This window comes from Haliotis asinina, chromosome 3 (genome assembly GCF_037392515.1).
Source record: "Haliotis asinina isolate JCU_RB_2024 chromosome 3, JCU_Hal_asi_v2, whole genome shotgun sequence".
NCBI lineage: Eukaryota > Metazoa > Mollusca > Gastropoda > Lepetellida > Haliotidae > Haliotis > Haliotis asinina.
Genome location: NC_090282.1, coordinates 12,153,772 through 12,174,215, shown reverse-complemented (window position 1 = coordinate 12,174,215; position 20,444 = coordinate 12,153,772). Strand labels below are relative to the sequence as shown.

General features: G+C 38.4%; 3 protein-coding genes across 5 annotated transcripts in view; 2 read left to right on the top strand and 1 right to left on the bottom strand.

Annotated features, from left to right (window-relative positions):
• Positions 1-6,454, top strand: part of LOC137277487 (uncharacterized) — a 67,135-nt gene extending 60,681 nt beyond the window's left edge. For both annotated transcript variants that reach the window (XM_067809226.1, XM_067809225.1), the window contains exons 40-44: positions 388-498; positions 705-857; positions 1,511-1,882; positions 2,293-2,343; positions 2,930-6,454. In XM_067809226.1, the coding sequence (XP_067665327.1) occupies positions 388-498; positions 705-857; positions 1,511-1,882; positions 2,293-2,343; positions 2,930-3,042 (800 nt within the window). In that variant the 3' untranslated portion in view covers positions 3,043-6,454. The remainder of the gene's footprint in view (positions 1-387; positions 499-704; positions 858-1,510; positions 1,883-2,292; positions 2,344-2,929) is intronic.
• An 8,549-nt stretch (positions 6,455-15,003) lies between these two features.
• On the bottom strand, positions 15,004-16,701 carry LOC137279229 (large ribosomal subunit protein mL53-like). Its single transcript, XM_067811732.1, has 3 exons — positions 16,554-16,701; positions 15,497-15,609; positions 15,004-15,237 (listed from the first exon to the last, which is right to left on the bottom strand). Exons 1-3 carry the CDS (start codon positions 16,658-16,660, stop codon positions 15,092-15,094), a joined length of 366 nt encoding a protein of 121 aa, XP_067667833.1. The 5' UTR covers positions 16,661-16,701; the 3' UTR covers positions 15,004-15,091.
• A 2,584-nt stretch (positions 16,702-19,285) lies between these two features.
• Positions 19,286-20,444, top strand: part of LOC137277480 (dual specificity protein kinase CLK2-like) — a 67,706-nt gene continuing 66,547 nt past the window's right edge. For both annotated transcript variants that reach the window (XM_067809218.1, XM_067809216.1), the window contains exon 1: positions 19,286-19,407. In XM_067809218.1, the coding sequence (XP_067665319.1) occupies positions 19,315-19,407 (93 nt within the window). In that variant the 5' untranslated portion in view covers positions 19,286-19,314. The remainder of the gene's footprint in view (positions 19,408-20,444) is intronic.

The window sequence follows — 20,444 nt, the reverse complement described above, 5'->3', positions numbered from 1 at the left end:
GAAATTGGTATTTGAGGTTTTTTTTGCTTATCATGTGCTATGTAAGGCTACATAATGCGCATCTGTGAAAATCTGGCCCTCAGGAATCTAACGCTTGTCGGAGTGGCGATTAATGTCGGAAAGGCGCTGGCATGCATGATGCATAAGATTTTGTCCCAGCTGCATCGATCGATGGTCGTGATGTCGACCAGTCCACTGTCCGAAAAGCTGGAATATTATGTATTTTAGCGGCGTTTAGAAGTTGTCAAATGTGACGTGACGTGTCAAAGAATTAAAAGATTTATCCATAAAAGATCTTGGTCAGCTGGAATATTGCTGAGTGCTGCGTAAAACAGACTTACTTACTAAGCCACAGTTACATTGTGAAAACTCTTTCGCCTTTCCCAGCATGCACTCCGGAAGAGTTCAAGTGTCCTGACGGTCCATGCATACCGATGGAGAAGACCTGTGACCGGCACAAGGACTGTTTAGACGACACAGATGAGGCAGAAATATGTGGTAAGTCAATGAACGCTGGTGTGAAACCCCTTTGTGTTATCCAGTTATATACATCGTGTTTTCTTACACGTTTTTCAGGTCAGCTGTAAGCAAGTGTAACAAGCATGTGTCATGTGTGGCAAGCCTTTTAAAGACAGTAAGGGAATACGTCCAGAACGGACAAAGTGTATCATGGTTACTCATTTATGTTAACCCTTTTGTTTCAGCGCATCTTGTGTCTGTCAGCTGTGATTTTGAAAACCACTTTCTCTGCGGTTACACATTTAACGATACAGCATATAAGTGGGCGCAACATGCAGGGGAGACAATCACGCCTAGCACTGGACCAAAGTCGGACCATACTTACGGAAATAAAACAGGTAATTTCATTTTTGGACGCCTAGTGGTTAGTGCGTTGATTGGTGTCCGATTCCCAACATTGGTGCTGTAAGGCCTATTTATGGGTTCCGCAGTCGTGACGTTACTAGAGTATCGCTAAAGGTGGTCAGTAGTTGTCACTCACCAGCTGTATTAGAAATGACCCCGTAGACATACCTCGATGTAGATGGTCTAATAAGCAGTGTCCATTGTGAACATGGTTCGGTCGGGAAAGAAAACTTAATAAAGACAAACTTAAGTTATCCGAATAATGTACTTTTTTTCTCATGTATCGTAACTCTTATTACAAGGTCTCGCGTTGTTTGGGCTTGGTGGGGTTACACACAAAATAAAAATGTTGTCCTTGCATCGACCACTGGATTGTCAAGTCCAGACTTGTCTCGGTTGTTCTTCGGCTGGCTTTGGCTTTCAGACTCACCTCAACACGAATACACTCTTCCACGTGACTTTGAAACACAACAATCATGAATGGTATCATTCAATTAAATTCACAGCGAGATAACTGGGTATCATATACATTTAGCTGTTCTGGTGACTTGATGTAAATAAGAAAAACGCATCGCGGAATTTGAAGCCAGTTCAACAAGTCATTTCTTTTATCCTCAACCTGAACATTTGGTTCTGGTTTATACAGGTCATTACATCTACGCTGACGGCACCGATGGGGTCACGAATGCAATAACAACACTGGAGTCGCCCTCATTCGCCTCCACCGGCAACGGCGTTGTCTTCTACTACCAGATCTATAGCGCGTTCCAACAGTACCCTCAGTTCCAGAAGATGCACCTTGGAAACCTGACGGTGAAGGTTCGGGACAATACTGATGGTGCCGTCACGGTTGTGTTCCAAGACAAAGCCGACGGCAATCAAAGATGGAAACATCACTGTGTGGACCTACCTGTGTCACAGAACCTCACGCTGGTGTTCATAGCTCAGAGAGGCAATAGGACGCAAGCCGATGTGGCGCTGGATGATGTGAAACTTTTAAGCAGCAGCTGCATAGAAGGTACGTTTAGAGAAGCTGTTGCTGATCAGTTCCCGTTGAGACGCATTATAATCACTGTTGGACGTTTTCTCAAACCATAGTCTTTGTCACTGTTTTTCGAAAGACGAATTCTCTCAGTAATGTTCATCATCTACAGATGTTCTACTAGTTCTTGTAGTCCATATGAAGCGTTGTCACTGTCCAAAATGCGTGGGTAAAGGGATACATTTGTTATGTAAGGTGTTTCAGTTGCCTGTTTCTTCACTGACTAAACTGCCAATGTAAGGTAACCTGTTCGTTTTTCTCAAAATCAACAGTGACCAACATGAGAGGCATGGTACTTACACCCACGTACAATTTATGTCACAATCGCTGAATGTTACAGATATCTTAAGATAATCCAGAAATTCACTGATTGTTTTGAATTTCAGAAATCCGCAATCCTCATTCCACAACCGCGACGACTGCCGCACCGGCAAACGGTAAGTCGTAAAATGGTTTATTATCACAGTCACATTGGATTGTTTAGAAGCATGATCGACTCTCTCTTTCTTTCTACATGTAGATTTTAGTTGCGTTAAGAGGGGCATCAGCCTTACACCTTTAAACTTTCAAAGAAACATCTGTGCCTTGTGCTTCTTAAACAAGTTCAAAACTGCAAAAAATTATCAAATCTTAACTGGGTCAGGGGTGTAGCAAGCCACTTTTAGCGTTTACACCCGATTTAGGTGCAAAACGTTTTTTTTAGACATTATTAATTGCTTGCCCAACCTTTTTTCACATTGGTAGCTACGCCCCTGTGCGTTAAAAGCAGTTGCTATAGTACTGTCAACGTAATGAAATACAGCTAAGATACTCGTGACAAGTAAACCATCATTAGATAATAACCTTTTCTTTGTCGGTCCCATTTTACGCCTTTTCTCTGAAAAAAAAAACTTGGTAGTTGGGAACATCTTGTTACCCAATCTGTTAGATGCGTTATATTGAGGGCGATATTAGGAGGAATACTTGGTTTAGCAATGTTTCGCGGTATACTTCTCTAATGGATTGTGTATCCTAACATTTCAGGTTGCCCAGAAGGAAAACGGATGTGTCAGAATGGGATGTGCGCTCCTCAAGAATACTTCTGTGACGGTTACCCATACGATTGCGTGGACAACAGTGATGAACTCAACTGCTAAACACGTGTGCATTTTGCCTGCTTTATTCTGTGTTATCTCGGAAAGCAACCACCAGCAGATCTGAAACATCGGTAAAAATCCAGTACTCCAAAGAAATTATATTAAACACTTCAACACAGTGAAACCGCAACTTACGAGCTTCTCTGTATATGTTAGTATCCATGGTAACAATTTGAACAATAATTTCGTTATAAACAAATGACGAATGTGTTTATACTTCCGATAGTCACATTTTATGGCACTGACCAAAATAATTTGGATGCAAGTTTGGATATTAACGACATTGTGTTAATGTGAGTTGTTTGTTTATTATATACATATTGTTAAGATTAATATTGTTTCTGTTAGATATTTTCTACTTTTTATATTACACACCGTATTAGAATGTGTTTTGTGGGTACAACGTGTACCATAGTGGCCGTCGTCAGCAGTTTTGTTATCAACATATTTTCTGGTTTTGTTCAGTGTTAGTACTTGTGATTCATAAGATGTGTTTTCCAATATTTATTCAATTCCACCATGTGATGTGTTCAAAGTAAGTTGAAATAGTTGTGACAGTAGATCTGTATTCCTGCAAATATTACTACACAGAAGACACAATGTCTAAGGTGATCGGAACTTACGCTTAAATTCAGGTTAAGCATACTCTTCAGAACCCCGGGTTATAATAAGGACATACAAAACCATGAACAACACTGAGAAGGATAATGTTTTACCATTTTTTACTGAAATGCAGGTTGTGTAAGTATTGATAAGTATGTATACTCATTCTTAAAATACATTTAAGGTTTTGTCCGTTGATGATGTTTATACATATTAAAGTGACTTTTTGTCAGAGTTCTACCTGCAGACAAGTTCAAGAGTTCTGGGAGTTATGGGGAGGGTCTTTCCATGAACAATGGGATCTATATGTCTGTGAGACGTATTTGTATTCATGTGACTTATGTGCATCTTTGGTTGTGAACTGCGACAAAACGCTGCTATATCAGAGTTGCTTATGAATAATGGCAGAACATGTCTGTGCTATATATATATATATGTTAATTAAGAGCAAGATACGTTTATTACATAATATTGTATATTCAGACCGACAGAAGTGCGAATGTAAGAGTGCATGAACGAATGTTTACAAAACTGTTAATCCTTATGCCTTTATGTGAGTATTTGTTTGTGTTCATATTGGTGCAGCAAATAGCTTTCATCTTAGTCCTTTCATACTCCTTCCATTTAGCTGTTCATATCTACATCCATAGAAGTCTAATACTCACCTTTTCAGCTAAACCTTCTTTTCACGTCCCACATAGATACGTCTTTTCATCGTGTACACGTCTTCCACATATATAAAGAAAACTACCAGCTTGCTTGTACATCACGACTTACCAGATACATCTATGTCAACATCCCTTTTCTTTGTAACAAAACATGTATTATTTATCTTTCTATTCAGTTGATTCCTGTTGGTGCAACATCATAGTCATGCACTGCTACCTTTTACACGGACATTCAAGTCCTTGGTTTAGAGAGTGGTTTACATAGGTTGTGCTGTGAATAGTGATCATTCTTACTGGAAACTTTATGCAAGCCATTGAATGTTTAGATATTTGGATTCGTTACTTTCTCTGTAGATACAGGATCCTACAGTTTATATGCCAATGTACCTGGTGCCACCTTGCTCATATATCAAATACATCGCCTTCAACGGTCAGTGTATACATTTCTTTCCCCCAGTTTGAAAAGTGAACTGGTTCTTGAATCAGGTGCCATTTCGTAATTGCTTTAAAAATTCTCATTGTTTTATGGGTTTTCGGAGACATGGGAACTTCCGTTCTTGTCACGAGTGTTTATTATCATCGATATTTGTAAATGTCACTAACTTATTACTAACTTATTAAAGACAACTTTTTCTTAAACGCAAATCCAAATGCGAGTACTTACAATGCCAGTGTGAGGCACCCCACTTCGTCTAGTGAGCACTTCCTTTTTAGGATAAGAGCACACAACGTTCTTATTACAGTTAATGCGGCGTTTCTACAATAACGCCAACAACGTATCAAGCATATCACATGCTTGACAACGGTTTTAGTATCTACACCGAAACCTCGCTGTATTGTTACGAGACGTTGTATAACCGTGAATTATCTCACTTGTCACAGCTGCAGAAGTTGAGTTGCCTTAGAAGTGTTGCTGTTTGTGGAAACTGTGGACAGCTATTTATTTCCGTGTTATTAATGGTTACATTTTGTTAAATTCGCGTCATTCCTATCATAGTCCTAGTTGTTTATGTATTGTGTAACTCATGCTAGGTGTGTCGTTATCCATTCTTAATGAATGTTAAAATTGTAAATACAAAACAGGGTTTGTTATGATATTCTAATTCACATCGTATTTTTTATATACAAAATTAGCCTAATTAAAATTGGTTTACTTTGACTGATAAAAAACGGGATTGATTCTGTTATGTGTATTTTCAGTATTCAAATTTAATTTGCGTCCTTTTAGTCCAGACCTTAGAATTTGGAACAAACTTGCAGCTTGGACCAACCAGCTCCAACAATTTCAAACTGATCGTGCCCTTCATATCCCGTTATCATGCAAGAATATTGCCTTAACTCTTGACGTTTATCAGAAATCCATGGTTTCAGTTAACGTGAGGAATAACATATATCGAAACTGATCATGACCTATCAATAGTCTCGTGCCACATTACACTCTTACCAAACTGGATTGAAGTCTCTCAAACTCGACTTTATAAAGTCATATTTTAGTCATATGTACTACTAAAAGAAGTGAAAAACATCCCATGTCGTCTTATCAAATTAGTTGCAGTGTCAAGACCCTCTCTGATTGTGATTCAAGCCTGTCCACAAAATACACCATACCATTCCTCGTGACTTTCGTGAGCTCTGGTATGGAAATTCTTCCATATAATCTGATTTAAGTGAAACACTGAAGTGAAGCGACCAGTTCCATAAGACCAAAATGGTCTGTAATGATTTCGAAATCTTTCAAATATTTAGCAGCAAACTGAATAATCTGTGTTCACTTTTTCCTTTCAAATATTCATGTTTGCTGGGTCTATTGAACAATGTTGTGTAACTTAATGTAGATGGAACCCTAGCGGTATCTACCATCTAATTCATATTGAGGGTATTTATATTGAAATATATACGTGTATTCACAGGCAAAGCACCTGTTGTGAATCTTGTTTGCATTGTGGTTGTGGTCGCTTGAAAAGCGATGTAATATTATTATAATGAATGATTGTGTAAATGAAATATTTCTGTGTGTAAAGATGCTATGCAGTTGTACATTTTCATACGAAAATAAGTTGTATATTGCTACATATATTTTCTGATAGAACGTTCTGATACATAATGTACTTGAAGAGTAAAAACTGAAAACAAAAATAAAATATTCAAATATTTTTAAATGTTTATTCCTTTTTTTTGTTGTTGTTGTTGTTCATCAGATGGCACGACACAAGATAGTCTACAACTGGCTTTTGTATAGAACATGCTCAAAGAACTATCTTGAGCTGCATCAATTACCCTGTTCCCATTGTTAGTATGGGTTGTAAAGTACTGTCGGAAAAAAACACATTTACACATTTTTCACATTTATCTCTACAATTTATGTAGTTGATATGTGAAAGTATGAAATATCTGTTAACCTAAGTTCAGTTATAACTACAGTTTCAGTGGTAGGGAGACAGGAAACGTGGGGGAAGGGCTTCAAGGAGGAGAGATTGGTGCAGAAATGAGCTTTGTGGTTCTGGAACAGACCATGGCTATATTCAAATTATTGTGTGATGATATTGTATTACAAAGGAGACTTTTAAATGCTCATTTTGAAATTGGACTTAGCTTCATTAGAGACGATACGTGACGTAAGAACTTGTACGCTGAATCTAGTAAGGATTCACAGGTTCCATTGTCACAATAATGAGAAACAGGCAGGAAGTAAAAGAATATAAAAAAAGACAGGACGGTTGTCGCAGACGATGAATGGGGTCGGGCTGGTGGATAGAGATATGACTAAGATATGCCAGTCCTTTAGATGACATAAACTGGGCCATGTCATAACAATTTGCAAGTAATATTCAGTGAAGTGTGTCTTACGATGTTTTTTCCCATTTCCGACAGTACTTTAGAACTGTGACGGTTCCAGATTTTCTACCCTGGTACCCAACTCACTCTTTTCCTACTCTACCCGGATACCCGTTACGTCAATTCCTGACATCCAGTTTGTAAGAAATGGCAATATATTCTTCTGGTCGGATGCTTTTTCTATTTCTTAACCATGCATTATATTTGAAAGAAGAGACTGTAATAAATTCTAATACATGTATTCAAAAACAATGCAGCCTTTTAATCACGACAAAAACAACATATTACTTTTTTAATCTATTATTCACATGGTCGGGTTAGAACTGAAAAGAGAATGTCACCCTCAAAGATGATTTTGTGTACGGTTTGTTTGTTTCCGAAGGCCACGCCCAGCAATATTCCAGCTGGCCTATAGTAAGGTGGTCTGTACACAAACAAACCACTGGCTGATATCATGGGTATACACCCATGTACATAGCTAACGGAGACTTGCAATCAAACCTGTGACTGAGCCTGTCCATCCGATCGCTGTGGTCTCCTTCTGTGACATTTTGTACGCTTTACTATGTCTAGTTATTTAATCATTTATCATTCTCATTTGAACCCAAACGGACTGTATTGGTCAGTCATAAACTCCTCTTACAAGCTGGTTGGTTTCACCGCATCATACACTTGTAGACTTGTTAATCACAAAACAAAAACACAGGGAATCGACACAAACACATGACTTCGTTAACAACTGTTTAGCAACAACCTGGGACTGGGAACCTTGGCTGAATAATCTCAAGAGCCATGAAAAGTCTGGAGAGCACACATGTCGTCTCACCCCAAATTTGCGACATTCAGCGCTATGTAAAGAGGCGTGTATAAATAATTGAATAATAGTATTCTGCAAGCATATTAATTCTGATAAACCACTAGGGACTAGTGAGTTGTTTTGATTGCGTTTTGCTCAATGAGGACACGCATTAACCTTGTGCGTTAGTCACTTCGTAACACACACTTAGGTTATGGAGGCTCATTCTACCCTGAATCATGACAGCACTGTTCCAAGTCGCCTTCTGTTCAAAGGTTGATATCTACTTAACGACAGTTCTTCATGTATATTTGATACGTTCCCGCTGTTATGTACCGACTCGACTTTATGTTACTGATTCTTTAATCTGCTCTCGGTTGAGAGATACAATATGTTTTTATGACTTCATGTAAACCTAATACCATTAAGCCACTATCAACTTTTTGGTACAGATATGCAGTTACGTAGTTCTGTAACACGTGTATAATATGAACAGTGTGTCATGGGCCTATTGCATGCTTCCAGTGAATAACATTTCTACCACTGATGGCAGAGTTGCAAGGAAGAACCAAAGCGAGAAATCTGGAGTTACCTCCCGTAGACCGCGGTCCGACTGCGGGTAAACGGCAGTTACCTCCCGTAGACCGTCGTCCTACTGCACACGTTCACTAGATTGGATTTGTTGTTATTGTTTCATTTTGTTTTTTGGTTTTTTTTAGTTTATTAACCGTTTCTCGTATAACCTGCCTCGTGGAATGTATGGAAGCGCATCAGTGCTATAGTGTGAACGTAGTTATCCCCTTTGTTGCTCTAGGCAGAAGATTGTATGATTGTATGTACGGTCCAGTACATCTGGTAAACACATATAAGATGATCCACGACCTGACAAATGACCTCAATTTGCATGCTTGGGAACGCCCCACAGAACGATCCACTTGAAACAAGAGGGAGACAGGTTGTCTGATAAATATCGAGAAGTTCATTTTCCCCGTGCGTTTCACACATGAATTGTTATAGCACACTCGATTTGGGAATAGGTACAATCCCAACGAATTGAATCAACACAATATACTGAGCAAATATGTATAGGACCACCGATCCATTTCACGAAGCAAATGGCATTTTCCTGGGGGTTTTTTAAACAAAATTGTTGAATATCTAAAATGCTTGTCAATGCCCCAATCATCTATTTGTCTTCGTCTTGACTAAAGGTTAGCGAGGAATATCAGTATCTTATGCCTGAAACTGCACTCTTATCATTCGAAGGAATATGCGGTGTTGTTTTAATGGGTAAAGTTGACTTTTCGTCTGCTAAATATAAAACAGATAATAACTACACATAGTTAATTGTGTTTCATTTAACTTTTTAATATGTTAAAAGTTATCTGTTACTGAATGGTGGTGGCTAAATCAGAGTAGCAAGGGGGAAATACATTTATCCCATAATTTTGTTCCTATTTCTCTGTACGGGCTGATTTTCGTCCATAATTCCGCTGGTGATCGACCGGGAATACATGTCTTGGAAATTTATATAATCGGTTCCAGAGAAATGTTTAGTATTCAAACAATATTTCCAAATTTCTGTCATATCTTTATTATGGTCACCAAAATTGTGTACAGAAAACTGAAAATACCTTTTGACATTGATAAGTCAGTGAGAAATATCTTTGTACACAAATTTGTCGGTTTGGGGATTAGTCAGTACCAGACTCAGTAGATTTATCTGTGACTAAAACAATATAAAATACAGACAACTCACCAAAGATTACTCTTTTTTATGACAAAGTATGGGAACAGTAAAAACCTGATGTAGTATGTGTCAATTATTATACAAGACACAACAATGCTGGAAAATTAGGCGGACTTACAGATTTATGGTTTAATTATCACTCTCTGAATCACTCTCGGTGTCTGAATCACTTGCAAGTCCTAAGTCAATCACTAGTCTGTCAATTTCCCTTTCTACTGCGATTTCGCGTTGCCAGTAGCCATCTTCAATTGTTTTAACATGTTTACAACATTCCGACCATTCTTTTGCACCGATTGCATACATCCTTTCGTTTATGGCAACTCTTAAGGAACTTTTTGTGAACTGCAAGTTTTCTGAAGCGACATAATTTTTCACATTTGCCCAAATTAACTCAATCGGGTTTAGTTAGCGTGGTATGGAGGGAGACGTAGTACATCATGACCATGTTGCTTCAACATCGTGTCTACTCTGTAGACAGGGCCCGATTTCTTGGATTTTGCAAGAAACAATAGTTCGGCTTTATGCATTTTCTCATCAAATGAGACATTGTGCCTTTGTAGCCACGCTTTTATGTCATCTTTTATGTTGGCGGTTGGCGGACATTTGTCCACTTGTTTGCTATGGTATGGTGCGTTATCCATAACGAAGACAGAGTGCAGTGGAGGGTTTGGGATCAACTTTTCCTGGAGCCATTTGGATAAATTATCAAAGTTCATCTCGTCATGATAGTCTGCTGATTTGAGTTTGGAATCAAAAACAAGCAAAGCATTTGGAACAAAAACGTTTTCACCCCCTGCATGAACCACAATAAGCCGAGGTCCGGTGCCAGACGGAGGTTGAACCCTATTTATTACGACTTCACCCTCAAGTTGCCAACACTTTGGGACAATGTGGTGTACATGCAACCATGTTTCATCGATAAAGATGAGTTTCGATTTTCTTCTCTGTATTTCTTTATTGCACGCAAGTATTGCAAACGCTTGGAAACAATGTCTTTACGTTCTATTAAAAGTTTACGGTTTGACTGCGTTTTTCGCCACCTAAACCCTATGTCTTTGACATTTATTTCGAAAACTTCCCTTAGAACCCTTGTAGTTCAACTGGCACTTTGCCATATCATACATCGTATCCAGAGTGGGTAGTTGTTTTTTACGCCATATAAACTTTGTACAAATTGACGGACTGCACACCGGTCGAAATCATCAAGTTTGTAACTGCAAGTTTTGGGTTTGCGCAACTTGGTGGGACTGATAAATGTAGGTCCACTCGCACTCCTACCACCTTCTGCCTTAATGCGCTTTAAAGTTGCCGTTGAGAGTCCAGTAGCAAGGCCACTTTGTAAAAGAGAATCTGCTTTGGTTGCACAATTTTTGTCCATATACATGATAACATTGTATGCTATCTCCCTTACCTGAGAATGAACTATTTGCCCATGTTTTCCTAACTTGGACATTTTTTACTACAACTGAAACTGACAGTATTGTGACAGGTGTAAAACAGTAGCGAGACAGGTGTTAATCAGTAGCGGTGTTGATTTCATGTCACGGTTAGCATGTATTGCACGTGCATAATCGTCAAGCTACCTGTAGCAGCCAAGTGTACTCGCCCAATTCGTTGTACCGCCTCTCTTGTTACAAATGCGTTTAGTGCATTTAGGATCATCTCATATGTGTCTAGCAGTACTGTGATGAAATTGTATTTCAACGTACATGATAAATATGACATACATTTGCATTGTCCCTGGCGACAGAATACGTGTGGTCCTCTGCTGTAAATAAATAAGGAGCCTGGGCTACAAATGTGATATCAGATACACAAAATTTGTTCACTCTTGTAAATTATGCGCTCAGTTTGAAAATGGCAACATCCCCAGTGAAACCAATAACTAGGTAGAGTGGATCCACGCCGGGAACTTGCACTGTGCTGTTCTAAAAACGTTGTACAGCATTGATGGCACTGTGTGCATTCGCTGCTTGTAATACATACAGCGCATCCTGGGGACATATTAGATATGTCGATATCTGTGGCACACCTTTGCAAGGTTGGGTGATACATGACATATGCAGGTCAGGTTCATGGATGAATTGATGGGTGCAAATAGGTTTGTTGGTGACATCTGAAATAGAATTAGTTTGTATGCCTAACATGATCTCCCCGACCTTCCTGCATTAAGACTTTCGGGACATCTGCCTCCCTGAACAAAGTGCCCTTAGAGGCACTTCAGGTGGGTCAATTATGAGGTTTCATTATTTTGGTACAGGGTACACACTTCCAGTGTTGATATTCCAGCTTCTATAGATGGTCATGAACAGACGACAGTTGACAGGAATCTGAAGTTCTGTGGCATGACAGGGATGCAGTGCCTTGGCAGCTGGTACACATAGTTGGATTAGTGGATGCCAGCAGTGATGCTGTTGCTGCTGCAGCTGCTATGTCCGTTCCCAATGCAGAAGAGTATCATGTTGATGGTAACTCTGAACGCGACTGGTTTGAAGATTTTTAATGTCAACTGGTGCTTCAAATGCTGTCAATTGTTTTCTTGTCATTACTTTCTAGTCACATATTGAGTTCTATACCGAATTTCCTTATTATATTGGAATATACAAAGCCGTGCGTAAACAGATAGTCTACATGATAACATGAACAATAGATTGGTGGGTTTTGAAAGTTTAAAATAGGTACCCGTGACCCAGATTGTGCCTCCGCCTGTGCCTCCCGTATTCATCCAAAAAATGGATCAAGTGGAGAGGCTCGGTTAATGTGATCAGGTCAGTTATGTATAGTACAACCCACCAGAACTAACCCATCATGTTTCCCTTTTTCATAAGAATATTTCTAAAACAAAAAGAAGTGCATGCTATGTAATGGGTTAAAGAAAGCATGATTAAAGTACATTTTAAAGTCATAATATCCTGGGGTATTCACTGTGCATTCTTCATACATATACTACACATTTTAAGGTTTGTGATTTTAGTTTTCAAAGACCAGAAAGTCTAACAATTAGGAGCCTTTGGCCAACAGTGTCAATTCATAATGACATTTACAGACATCAAACACTTAACACATTAACTGCAAATCTGAAAACATATATTTATCTCTTAAATACAGGAAATTGCTTTAAACAACATATCAAGACTCCTCCTTCAGATCACCCTGATTCTTAATTCAATATAAGTTGTAAGCCCTTTAAGTGTAAGGTTCATTGTTCATCTGTGTGACCTACCATTTCTGCATCACTTCACCTATGAACCAGTCAGCCGTGACTTACGGCATGCTAACAAACAAAAGCCTTTGTATCTGTTTTATCCAGGTCTCTTGTACTCAGTCACCATGGTGAAGACATTGTCATACAATCCATGATTCACTTGTTTGTCAGGACAACTGTTATTACATTTTACTTGTCATAAGCACAATTTTGTAGTCCTTGGCAGACTCACATGAATGCGAAGGCGCTCAGTTCATGAAGGAAAGAAAACTAAGGTGAAAGTTTCTTTCTTCCTTCCTTACATCTCAAGATCCCATAGCAGCATCACGTATGCAGATCTGTCTGACCAGTAGTTTGTTCAGTACATCAAATTAAAACTTGTGATAGGTAACTCATACAGATTTCTCACTCCTGGTAAAAAACCTTGGTATCTATTTTGACTCAGAGTTGTCAGTGGATTATGGAGTTGACAATTTGTGCATGACCTGTTTTGATCATCTCAGATGTATTAGTCAAATTCATCATCTGATATCACTCAATGCAGCCAAGACATGAGTACAGTGTTTGGTACTCTCGAGGCTAGACTATGGGAACAGTTTACTTCCAGGCGTCAGCAAAGAATCTCTGAGGTGACAGCAAAAAGTCCAAAATGTAGTGACAAGAATCATTACATGTTCCAAAAAGTCCTCTCACATAACCCCGATACTGAAGTGATTACAATGGCTTCCAGTTGGGGTGAGGATAGTGTTTAAAGGAAGTAGTTCCTTCCCCAATAATCTTTCTTGCACTGATCAACAGAGGTAACAACAAGTGGCTCAACCGTATCAGTGATTGTGGTAGGATTTGTACAAGTACATGCAAAAATAACATTAAATACATGTAGTCCAAATGTTTTTGCTTGAAATTTTCATTAGAGTCTTGAATCATTCAGAAAGTTATTTCTTTCCCGAAATGTTTAAGTTTTACAGTACTTTTTTTTAAATGTACTTAATTTGGGGGCTTATTTTGTGACTTCTCTTGTAATTATTGTGTTAGGTTTTGTTAATAATTCTATTATATGTCAATTTATAATTATGATTTGGGATGGGGGAATGGGACAAACTTGTACTTGTATCACATACTGAGTACTGAAAGGAGTGAGTTACTCTAGTTTTACACCGCACTCAGCAATATTCCAGCTATACTGCAATACTGTAAATAATCCAGTGTGGTCCAGGCAATTCAGTCATCAACAGCATGAGCACTGATTTGAGCAATTGGGAACCAACAACATGTCAGCAAAGTCAGCAAGGCTGACCACCTGATCCTGTGGTCGTCTCTTACAACAGGAATAGTCGCCTTTTGTGGCAGAGTCTGAATGGCATGTCACCAGAATATCTAAGTGAACTGCTAATCCCTAACAAACAATTCACACAACTGAGATCTGAAAACTCATTCTTATAGACTAGCCTCTTCTGGAAAGTGACTGAGTGGGTTTAGTTTACGCTGCACTCAGCAATATTCCAGCTATATGGTAGCAGTCTGTTAATAATCGAGTCTGGAAAAGACAGTCCAGTGATCACCAGCATGAGCACTGATCTGCACAATTGGGAACCAATGACATGAGTCAACCAAATCAGCAAGCCTGACCACACGATCCCGTTAGTCGCCTTTTATGGCAAGAATGAATTGCTGAAGGCCTATTCCATCCTGGGCCTTCACAGGTCCCTCTTATGGAAAGTGTTCTTTCTGTGTTTGTGCTCTATCACTGTTTAAATTAACTGCCCCTCCCCTTGAAACTGTCAAAACAGTTCCCTGCATTCAAATCACATCTTAAAAACATAGTAAAACGTATCACTTTTAACTGCACTACTACCTCAACTAAAACATTGTTCTTATTTTGCAGCACCTTCAGCACCCACTTAGTGGTTTGATTTAGCACAATATCAATTTGCAGTAGTATTACACAGAAGTGAGACAAAGGATTTGTATATCACCTTTATAGTCAATATCATAAATGTTAAAAGTTTTCAGTCATCCAAACATTTAGCATTTCAGTTAAACACACTCAGTCCACTGACTGTTACAAATCACTTATGATGCACACAATATATACAGGAGTCTCCACTGGAATCCTGGAAGTACATAATACACAGTCTGTCATTTGACCGTGTGACAGTCACTATTAACGATAGCTACACCACCTGCCATCATCATCTCTTTTTCCTCGCTGTTTTTGTTGTCAATGTAGCGACCTCGTTCTTCTTGGGATCTTTGTCCATACATACTTGGTTTAATCGGTCAAGAATTTCTAATGTAGTTAGATTTGCTGTTTTGAAGATCAGTTTCTGCCCATCAGCTGAAATATTGTCAATGAAAACAACTTTTCAACTGAAATATTTTACCAATGTACACAATTCAAAGGCTATGTTTGTCACTGTACATTAATCATTTAGAAAATATTCAAACTTCTATATTAGACTGCGGGTATTAAAACATTATATTTCAAGTCTTATTCATGGAATATGTGATATCAAGTTAACCATTAACTATTATGGAAACCAAATCTGCAGAGCAACAGATTAAACCAATCTAGCAAACAGGATGACGCTTCTTACAAAAGTTTATGTCTATGCGAGGATCGGATCTATCAGACTTGACATCCAGTTTCATATTGACATTCTCATTAGTTGAAATCAGTTTGGGGGACTGCAACTGAAATAATACCTCTCTGAAAAAGAGAGAAAACAAAAGTCAGCAGAAAATTGTAACCATCATAACGCTGAAGGCATTGTTGTTGGCACAAGTACTACAGAAGGGTACCCCAGGTACCTTTCTGCATACAGAAATGTGCCATAACCAAAGTAAATGTACACAAACGTTCCAGGTACCATAAACATCAGATGAGTCCACTTTCCTCAAGCCAAACCCGAAACCGGTTTGTGGTGTTGATCAGGATCATCCGACTTTGAGAGCTTATTGGGCATCGATAATCTTTTTATTCACCTTGTGTTCTAACGCAATCGAATATGGAACTGATATTTTACAACTGAGAGCCGAAGGAAGGTATATTTCACTGCCATGCTGAATTTTTTCCGTGGTTTCACAGGCAGGAATAAAAGTATGTGTTTGAGATAGCATTTCAGCGCTGATCGCGATGCAGAACGGGAAGGTACCTGGGGTACATTTCTGTAGTACCTGTGCCCACAATGACTCCTTCAGCATGACTAACCCATGAAATTAACTTAATCAGCGGAAACATATGCAAAAAGACAGAGAGAGAAAGAGAGAGAGAGAGAGAGAGCAAAGGATATGCAGCATATTAATGGGTGTTCTGAGCCCAACTAGGTCATAATCCTATCAGCTAGGACGTGTCTCCATGAATTATTCAAAACAGTGGACATCAGCAGCAGCATCAGATCAACATTACTAATAACAAACCACACATTTAATACAACGGTCTTTCACTACACAACTTTTCATGACCTCATTCATGCTTAATCAATACACGCGATAACAACAGTAGAGGATGCGTAGCTGTAGATCTATAATATAAACAATAGATCTAACCTACATCTTTTAAAAACTGAAACCAGCTAAACTCTGACTTTAACAAAAATAATATATTCGGAACTCTGCAATCACCCATTTTCATTTATTTCATCATATAAATACCTGATTGAGCGGACATTATTTTTATAGGGATCAAAAGTAAATTTCATATCTTTTACAGGCCTAAACTGCAAATTCCTCAAAATCTTTCCTATGGATCGGCTTGCCATGATGTTTTTCCGAATCGTCTACATGCACGACGTCGTGTGTATCGTGGTACAATATACACGACTGGATAATTTCCATCCCCGCTTTGCAAGACGAGCTGTGATTGGTAGATTCCTTTAGACTGGTTACAGGCCCTTGTACCACCGGAGGACTAGCGTTACAGTAGGTGTCATCCGGACCTTTTAAGGGTTATTTTAAGGCATAGTCTTCCCCGTATTTTCCCACAAGTTATGAATCACTGTCATTGACAGTTGTTAGCGGAATACTCATACTGCGCTAATATTCTGTAAGAATAGTTTGCAAAATCATTTCCGCGAATACCAAGTTAACTCACCTTCAATATTTATTTTTTCCCCCAGTATTCCCGCTCTGTATGCCAGTCTTTGGTATAGCAATGATAAATGGGTTCGAAGGACATGTCCATTCACACAGTCTACAAAGGCCAGTTACTTTTAATTTATGGCATCGTTACTTCTATTTTCTTAAGTGCATAATGATCACAGTCATTCTTGACAATGATTTTTGTTGCGTTACTAAAATGACATAAATGTACATACTCTTGTGTTGCGTTTTCTTTACGTGTGCTGTGTGTTACTTCGAAGGTGGGAAAATCCTCTTTTGTATGAATCAGTTTACAGTAAACCAATATAAAATTATTGATGACTAGAGAAACTCACCCAAGGGTCTACTGATTCAAATCATATCATCACGAGTTGATAAAGTTACAAATATCCGATGCTTGCAGGGGATATTTTCACTTTTATCAACGAGTGTTGCTAAAACTGATATCACTTAACACGAGAGTGAGATTCTACTTATCATAAAAAATAAATTCTTCATTGGTTTTCAAAGAAAAATGTTCATCTCTCAACACTGAATTAAAATTAGATATGCAGTGCAGCGACATCATAGCATTGTGAAGTCATCAAGTTCATGACGTCATATGAATGTCCGGGCATACTATGTTTACGACATGAGTGCATTTTTATTTTCTTAAAGGAGATATTTGCAAATATATTTGGACATATCCACGAGGAAATCCTTAGTCCTTGTTTCTAACAAATACATGCAAATGCCAATGTACATTACAAATTAATATAGTGAGTGAGTGAGTTCAGCTGTATGCCGCTTATGGCAATATTCCAGCAATATCACGGTGGGGGGCACCAGAAAATTTTATGCTTCACACATAGTACCCATGTAGGGAATAGAACCCGGGTCTTTTGCGTGACGAGCGAACGCTTCAACTACTAGGCTACCCCATCGCCTTTAATTAATATAGATATTAATGTAGCACAATATATATCTCACTGAATTGAATATGTCTTGCAGTATGAGATTATCTGCTGAAGTGGTTAGCTGGAACAGTGCACGACATTCAGCAGTAGGTATTTAATATTCATATTATAAGGGTATCCCCTGCAGTAGATTTGAGGTACTGAGTGAGTGGGTTTAGGGTTACGCTGCACTCAGTAATATTCAAGCTATGTGGCGACTGTCTGCATAGACATTGTCTAGACAAGACAGTTTAGTGATCAACATCATGACCACTAATCCACGCAACAGGGATACGATGACAAGGGTCAACAAAAAAACCCATCCCGTTTGTCGCCTTACGACAAGCATGGGCTGCTGAAGATCAGTTCAGGTATCTGGTACAGTTTAAAGGTGTCCGTTATAGGGGGTATCTGGTACAGTATATGTGGGTTCACTAAAGTATGAATGTATCCAAAAACGACAGTTTTCTGATACGGTAAATCCCTTTTATAGTATCATCAACAGTACAAAACTGTTACAGTGCTAACCGCTACAGAAGGAATCTGTTACTATACAAAACAAGAACAAGTGCATCCATTCCGGTTGACATCTGGTACAGTATATGACATCCAACGGAGTAGATATTTTCGGGAAAAAATATTGTTTGCTACAAAGACATATTTCCATAAATGTATGCGCATGTACAAATATATTGAAAATAAAACTGGTACGCGCGTTGAATGAATTTAATTTGTGTTCTTTTTTATTTGTAAATTCATAAATTCGCAGCATGAAATAGGTCTGTAAAATTAATTTCTTTATAATCCTGGCAACTGATATCCGGTATGTATCGAGTGGCCATTTTGACCTGTTCCCTCGTATTATGCATAAATTGTAATGACTGCATTAGAAAGTACGAAAATATATTACAAATATACCTACTAATAACATTTGAAGCATAACTTCATTTGTTAAGGATACTAATTTTGAATCCACACTGGGTGTAGCACAAGGAAAGTTTTCCATTGTAAATTAAAATGTCATTATTTTACCAGTTACAACTGCTCACGAATATATCCTGAGGTTAACATAAACTTAAATTAGTTTTCATGTGAATGACAGCATTATATAAACGATAAAAGGACCGTCGTGCATATAACAGACTTATACATACACGGCATTGTCTTGTCGTGTGTATAAGAGCATTATATACACGACGTCGTGTATATAGACATAGTTTTGGGGTTTACCATGCGGTAAAAGAGAAACGGTTACTGGTTGGACAATGAGGAATATCACGCCCAATACATTTGTCCGTTAGAAATAGTCAGGACAATATTAAAACGGGTTTTGTCATTGGCTTCATTCTGACCAATCGTATGATACCTTACAACACCTAATGGATGCTCTTGCATCGATCGTGTCTTCTTGTCGTAGACATCTGAATTTAGATTTTTTGTGGGGAACAGTAAGTCGAGGCAGAACAATCAGTGTAAGTACAGAAAAGAAAGATGGAAACACGTTAGCGTTCATGTTATAACCGTATATCCGCCATTTTAACCTTTTCTGATTGAAGAAAAACGGACGTTTTTGTGTCGCAACGACAGCCATATTTGACCTGGTTGGTCATAATAGCGCGCCACCTGTGTACATAACCACTGCTGATATGTATTGAAATGTCACGGTCCATATGTCCATACGAACTACCAACGTTTACAGTGTTAGTCTTTTGAATACTGGACATAACCATTGCGTCGATATATCGAAGTTTATTCAGACATATGTTTGTTAAATGGGAACGAAAAAGGTAAACAAATTAGCCTGCTACTGCTATCGTTGGGGACATGTTTCAAGACAAGTCTCCAAAGGAGTCTAATGTGTCCTTCAGTTTTCATTGTAAATGAATAGTGACTGATTTAAGAAGATCATCAGATGAATTAGATGACTGGTGATATTAAGTTGGAGATCTATTTTGTTATCCCAGTGTCAGCGGTTTTCGTTGATGAAGGGCAAAGAATTTGATCTGGAGTATCATTTTTTATTTCACCTAATTTGAGAGATAAAGGATATATTCATCTATATCACGAAAAAATATCAAGTGATTCCTACAAAAATAGTGTTGATGACATTGTATTGGGGAAACTAATGAAGCTCACCACAGTAAGACTTCCTCCCCTCCACTATCCCAAATATTATTTTTAAATTGATACATACTTGAATTTTTAACAAAACCTATCACAACACTTACTAGAGGACTTGCAAAAACAACGAAAATCCCCGAATTAAGTACACAATATAGGGTTAAACCGCTTATTGTTACCTCTGTTATTCTATGGAAGAAAGAATATGGGGGAATCAAATGAACTCTTTCTCTCACCACATTTTGGCAATTGTTTATGGATTTTCGTTGATGAAATGATGGATTTTCAGGTGCTTCCTATTTATGTTTTGTCTGTCACGACCAGACGACTGAAGTTTTGCTAGCTATTTCTTGTTTTTAAGGCTACTGATTGTGGTGTTTTCTTAAGT

What these genes read in the sequence shown, in the direction of transcription:
- LOC137279229 (XM_067811732.1), bottom strand. Translation starts at nt 16,660, where the DNA reads ATGGCAAGCCGATCCATAGGAAAGATTTTGAGGAATTTGCAGTTTAGG. An exon ending in AATAATGTCCGCTCAATCAG is followed by an intron (nt 15,610 to 16,553) that starts GTATTTATATGA and finishes TCTCTTTTTCAG; the next exon opens with AGAGGTATTATTTCAGTTGC. An exon ending in TCGCATAGACATAAACTTTT is followed by an intron (nt 15,238 to 15,496) that starts GTAAGAAGCGTC and finishes ACAATATTTCAG; the next exon opens with CTGATGGGCAGAAACTGATC.